The 6000-nt window shown below is 51.5% G+C and overlaps 1 protein-coding gene across 2 annotated transcripts in view; it reads left to right on the plus strand.

The window, feature by feature from the left end:
- Positions 1 to 4091, plus strand: part of CCDC93 (coiled-coil domain containing 93) — a 105376-nt gene extending 101285 nt beyond the window's left edge. For both annotated transcript variants that reach the window (XM_043487508.1, XM_043487509.1), the window contains one exon: positions 3378 to 4091. In XM_043487508.1, coding sequence (XP_043343443.1) covers positions 3378 to 3431 — 54 coding nt within the window. In that variant the 3' untranslated portion in view covers positions 3432 to 4091. The remainder of the gene's footprint in view (positions 1 to 3377) is intronic.
- Positions 4092 to 6000: the final 1909 nt, after the last annotated feature.

A 6000-nucleotide genomic window follows, 5' to 3' on the forward strand; every position in this document is an offset into this window, starting at 1 on the left:
GCTCCACGTCTGGGAGCCTCTGGTTGGCAGGGGTTGGAGCCAAAGGGCCAGCAGGAGAGCTACAGGAAGTAAACAGGGACCCCCCACTCCCCACCTGAGGTCTTTTCCCAAATAACACACAAAGACAGAAGGCCCAGAGGAGAATTACAGTAAACGTTGCCTGGACACCAGCACTGCCATTTGACAGCAGAAACCAAGAGCAGATGAGTTGGGAGGATAAGTCAAAGTCAGAGCAAATAAAAGTGAGATGGAAAAGCTCGTTACTACACTGCAGGCTCTCGGAGTGAAGGCTGGGGGCCATCGCTGAAGGAAGCAGTTCCCTCAGATACGTTAAGGTCAAGATTTCCATGTTCCCGCCTCCTTGGCACAGTTACTGTCAGTCAGAGACCGAAGGTGGGTCCCTCAGAACCCATGAAGACCCCAGAGCAGACCAGGTGCTGGCCTCAGTGTCCTTCAGTCCAAAGCAAGATGGAAAAGGGGAAGGGGCATGTAGTGTTTGCTGCAGACAGCCGCATGTATTTCACTTAAAGGACTCGCCTTAAAAAAAAAACTAGGTCCTATTTTTTATACTACAGTTGCCTCTCTCATAAAACGATGGTGACAGTGTGTACTTTTTATTTTTTTAAATCATCTTACTTGGTAAAAGTTTAAAACCATGAGTTAGCATTCTAAAACCTTAGAGATTGTTTTAAGCTCCTCTGAGGTGCGTCGGGGCCACCGCAGGTGTGGAGGCTTCCCTGCTGCTCCCTAGCTCCCACTGCACCCTTCCAACTAGAGTCATTCTGCCAGTTTAAATATTGCAGTTCCGTGTAAGATCTCATTTGTGGAGAAAAGCAGTTTGAAAAATCCGATTTTTCAGCCCAGGATGGAATCTTCTCCCAGAACCCTCTGTTCTGCCTCCTCTGCTTGTTTTTCCCCCGACCTGCCTGGTTTTCTTCTCCCCAGCCCTGAATTCTTACTGCATCCTGGTCCCAGCACCGTGCTGGGCAGTAGTGATTCTTCATGCAGAGCAGTGTCATCCAGAACATGGGCTTTGACCACCACTCCACATGTGTGTGTGCTCAGTCGTGTCTGACTCTCTGCGACCCCATGACTGTTGCCTGCCAGGCTCTTGTCCATGGGATTCTCCAGGCAAGAATACTGGGGTGGGTTGCCATTTCCTTCTCCAGGGGGTTTTCCCGACCAGGGATCAAACCCGAGCCTCCAGCATATCCTGCATCGGCTGGTGAATTCCTTACCACTGAGCCTCCCCAGCTTCCCTTTGACCACCCCAGTCATCACTTTATGGGGTACAGTTGACTCCACATTAATTGAGCTCCTGTGACCCCGTGGGCTTCTTGCAGGCACTAGGTCATGCCCTCATCCTGACTCCAACCTCCTCTGGAATCAAGGCCCTTTTGAGTAGACATTGAGTTATCTCTAAAATTCCATTGACTTGCTTGCCCTGGGAGGGTTTGTTAATAACAAGTCTGCCAGGAAAAAAACATACACTCTGAAAACACCTTAAGGGCAGTATTACACCAGCTAATCGTGTTTCTCAAAGCACAATTTCTCACAAGTTTCCCAAACTAAGAGCTAGATTCTTGCCTGGCTCTGATGAAGGCCAGCCATACGTTCTTATGATGCTGAGTTTGGGCACATAATCTCGAGTGAGTGGAGCTTGCAGCATCTGGCACATAACAGGCCCCATAGTTTCTTCAGCAGAAGAGAAGCAGACGCTAGGAGAAAGACCTAAAGGACTCTCTGTCTTTGCTTTGAACTGACAGACAATATCATTCTGTCCTCTCCTGAAAGGCTTCCAGGAGAGTGCGTGAATTAAGTAGTGCTCTCACACCAGGCTTGACGGCCCGAAATGTCTTTACTGGAAACGTGAAGTCTCGTGTCAGTGTGGTGTGATGAGAAGAATGACCCCTGCTGGGGATTTTGCCACAGCAGCAGTTTTGATGCTTCCAAGGTTTTTTGTGTGGGGGTTATTTTTTGTTTTTTCCTCCTTCATAAAGTGACGTGGATAGCAGTTAAAACTTATTTATTCCTTGTTATATTGTTTTATCTTTTTCTTATGGAAAATTTCAAAAACACACAGAACTAGAGAAAGCAGTCTACCAGTGTAATAGTATGCCTCTCTGCCTGTTTTATTCGTCTTTACTACTCCCCACTTACATTTTTTGTGTTGTTGTGTGTGTGTGTGTGTTTTGGTACTGGAGGCTTTTCCCCCAAGCAGATCTCAATAACTCATTTTTAATAAGAAAACTTTCTTCTCAACTTCTCTAACACAACAAATATTACCCATCTTCACCTTCTTTCTTTTCCCACCCCCCAGAAGTTATCTCCCCCTCCAAAAACACATGCTTAAAAAATGTCAGAGTATCTTGCTTCTGGCAGAGCAACTCAGCTTCACGCCCACTCAGCCCTCCCCAGCTCTGAGTGGAAGGTAAACAGAAACCCTGCAAGTGAACCAGGGTCACTGCAGCTGAGAGCAAAGAGCCTCCAGAAAAGTGGGAGCCTCTGGCCAGGCCCAGGGAGATGGGAACATCTTTGGGGACTTTGGGGGTCTTGGATGCAGAAAGGGCCAAGAGTGACCCAGTTTTTCTTCCACACGAAGTGGCAGAATGGTGACTGGAGGCTCAGGTTCGACCCCTCGAGGTCCTTCCCCTTCCGCGCTCACCTCTCACTGTAAACAGGGCTCCTTGCAGTCCAGGGAGGAAGGGGACATGATGAGCTAACAGACGGAAGTATCCTGAGCTGTTAAGGCCACTGCCAGCAGGGGGAGGAGGAAGCACAGTGAGATGCTTTGGAAGAAGGGGATTCAAAACAACACAGCGATGGCCTTGTACCCTGGATGAGGCCAGTGACCTCGTCCACATGCTGCAGCATCCTCAGTGATGGGTTTTCTTCAGCTCACTTTATGGGAGAGGTGTCCCTCAATACGTTTCTCTCCCTTTGTCTGCTGTGAGTTTCTCTCTTAAGCTGAGGGTATCCATAACCTTCGCTCTTGTGGGGTAAGAGTTCTTCTACATGCTCTGCCTGCTGTCTCTTAGGACTCCTTGGGCCGTGGTGTCCAGGACTTCCCCCTCCTCACTGGAGGCATCCAAGATCAGCAGAGAAGTGTCTGCTTTCTGCTTCTGCCCCTTGGGGATTGAAGTCTTTGGGGATGACAGTACCTAATCCTCTCCTGTCCTCAGTCTTAACAGTCAGTCTTTGAGACTGTTGGGGCTTTGAAGGTCAGCATGTGGCCAGGAACCTCCCCTAGGCTGGTGGCAATGGAAAAGGAGGCCTGTCCACTGATCCACAGGCCTCCTCGGGGACAGGGAAGGATGCAGAGGTGGGCGCTAACGTGGTCCCCACATCTCTGCTCTCTCTTTCTGTTTCCCCTGCAGGAAGGCCGCAAGAACGAGATGTTGCTATCCAAGGTGAAAGCCAAGGCCTCTTGAACATTCCCAGACAGCATCGCACGTCATTGATGTCTTCATCTAAATGCCATGTATCAGCTCCGAGATGGTGAAATGGTTCCGGACACTGCAGCAGAGATGTAGGTGTGATGATCTCAACACGGGATATTTCCTTCCTCCTGTTTGCTCACATTTCATCTCCATGGTGGTTGTTGTCCATGGGGTCGGACGGTGCAGACATTGTGGCTTGGATAGCACCCATCCTCCAGTGAAGAAATGTGGGCAGTGCTTGTTCTCTGTGTCGATTCTACTTTTATTTCTCCAGTAACGTTGCACATATGAAGGTACCTGTATTTGAATGGACTCTGAATAAAGAGGAATTCATTTGTTCAGTAATGTTAATTGAGCAGCTGCTGAGGAAGAAGCTCCGAGCAGGGTGCCACAGACGCTGCACCCAGGCTTGCGGCAAGTGGCCCCAGAGCTTGACCGCTGGGATTTTTTTTTTTCTTAGTAAACAAGGCTTTCAGCTGAACAACCAGCCCATGTGAATATTGGTCACTTAGGCCTCTCACTTGCTGTGATGCCTTTTGTTCCTGGTCCCTCGGGGGCCAGTCCGCAACCTTAATGGTGTAGCAACTAAAATGAAACCTCCGCGTCTGCCCTTGGCTTCATCACACTCACCCAAGTTCATCTCACCAAAAATTAAAAAAAAAAAAAAGGACCTCAGCTTGACACATAGGAATGACACCGCACCGCGCCTGCTCTCTGTGAGTCTCAGCCAGTCTCTGGGTGGTCTTGTGTGTCCCCCTCACTGGGAGCACATCACATGCTCCCTGCTGTGCCCAGGTCAGGGCTGGACCCAGAGGCGGGCTCGCCCACCGTCACCCCGCTCCAGGCCAGCATGTAAATCCTGGAGGGACCGGCCGTGAGCAGGTGCCGAGGGTGTCCAAGCAGGAAGAGCAGCCAGGTGTGTGGAGATCCAGGGGTTTTCACGGAGCCAGCTGGGTTGGGCTGGATCCGAAGGAGGACTCACAGTTGAATAGAGATTAGCAGGAAAGCCACTTTGGATAAAGTACGGATGTGATTAAAACTCAAGAGTGTAGGGAGAATGCAAGGCATGCTTGCTGGGAGAGGGGTGGGTGGCCGGTCTCTGCAGGGGGCTCTAGAGACCCGTCCGGAAAGGTGGGCAGAGACTCACCCTTTGCAGAGCCTTGAAGGAAAGACAGAGTGCTTTGCGTTCTTCCCCGGAAGGAAGGAGGCCATCCAAACCGAGCTCCTCCTGCCCCGGCCCTTAGGAATCGTTCAGGGTCCGTGAACCCAGCTCGAGCGAGGCTCGCACATCATCCCACACCAGCCTTGCCGGTACCAGTCGGCAGGCCTTCGGGCTGTGAAGCCTAGAAGCGTAGACGTGCAGTGAGCATGCTGTGTGCAGCTGCAGGGACACCGTTTTTAGTTCCCTGATGTGTGCGGTGAGCAGGGCTGGTGTGTACAGACTGAAAGGATCCCATGCTGGATCCACGGCCCTTGGCTTCTGTGCTGGCCCCGCGAGGCCCGCCCGGCGAGGAGGCTGCTGCCAGTGCCCCCGTGTGCTCATGGCCCTGTTCCTGGTCATGTGCTTCTCCACCTGGGTGGGTGCTGGTCACCTGTGGATTCTGCAAGGGCTCAGTGAGGCTGAAGCCAGCGGTTGCCAGAGTGCAGGTAGAGCTCCAGGGGCAAGGGAAGGAGCGGACGGTAGAACTGTGAACTATCTCAGGTTCAGGAAAACACCTTGGTGGTCTTGCTGAGAAGCTCACAGGCCTAACTAACAACTTGTGAGCAGGCTATTCATGTGTGGTCCCAGGTGGTGGGAGGAGAAACGGGTTCTCCTGGAGGTCATGGTGGCCCTCCTCTCTGGATGACTGAAGAAAGTTGGGCATAGCTAATCCAGAGGAACTGATGCGTCTTCCAGAAGTGGGAGTGTTGACTTTGGGCTGTGTTTCCACAGTTTCATTTGGTTTTGGTGTAGGGACGTATCAGGAGATGTTGTTTCCATTTTTAAGTCCCTTAGGACTAAGGGATAAGGCCTGAAAAAGATAATAAATCAGTTTCTGTTCCTTGAACACATCTTGAGTTAAACTGCAGAAGCCAGTCTTGAGAATTATGTTTGCTATGGATAACGCACAGCGCGGATGGTGCCTTTGTGAGTAAAGAGGACATTAAATGTGCTTTATAGTCAGGCCTCAGAGGTCAGGGGCCCTCCCAGGACCCGTCCTGTGTGCCCAGAGGATGGCTGGCTGCTCTGCTGAGCCCACATGCTTTTCTGGAGATGACAAATGCATCATGGTTGTAAAGCTTGTGCTACCAGGGGAAGGAGGGTTCTCCAGGAGCAGTCCGTCCTCCCTGTTCGGCCAGGGCAGTGAGCTTGCTGACGGCCAGGGCCTGGGCTGGGCCCCCATCCCATGTGCACCTTCGGGAGTCAGAGCTGCTGTGAGCAGGACAGACTGATGACCTATAGGCATCTGGGAAGATGCTCGGGTTGTGTGTGTTCCCGTCCGTGGCCTGGGTTCAGGCTCCTGGGTCACCGCTTGGCTAATTGCACCCAGGGAGGTGCCAAGGTCACTCGTCAGGGGCC

Source organism: Cervus canadensis, chromosome 15, assembly GCF_019320065.1.
Source record: "Cervus canadensis isolate Bull #8, Minnesota chromosome 15, ASM1932006v1, whole genome shotgun sequence".
In the NCBI taxonomy this organism is placed as follows: domain Eukaryota; kingdom Metazoa; phylum Chordata; class Mammalia; order Artiodactyla; family Cervidae; genus Cervus; species Cervus canadensis.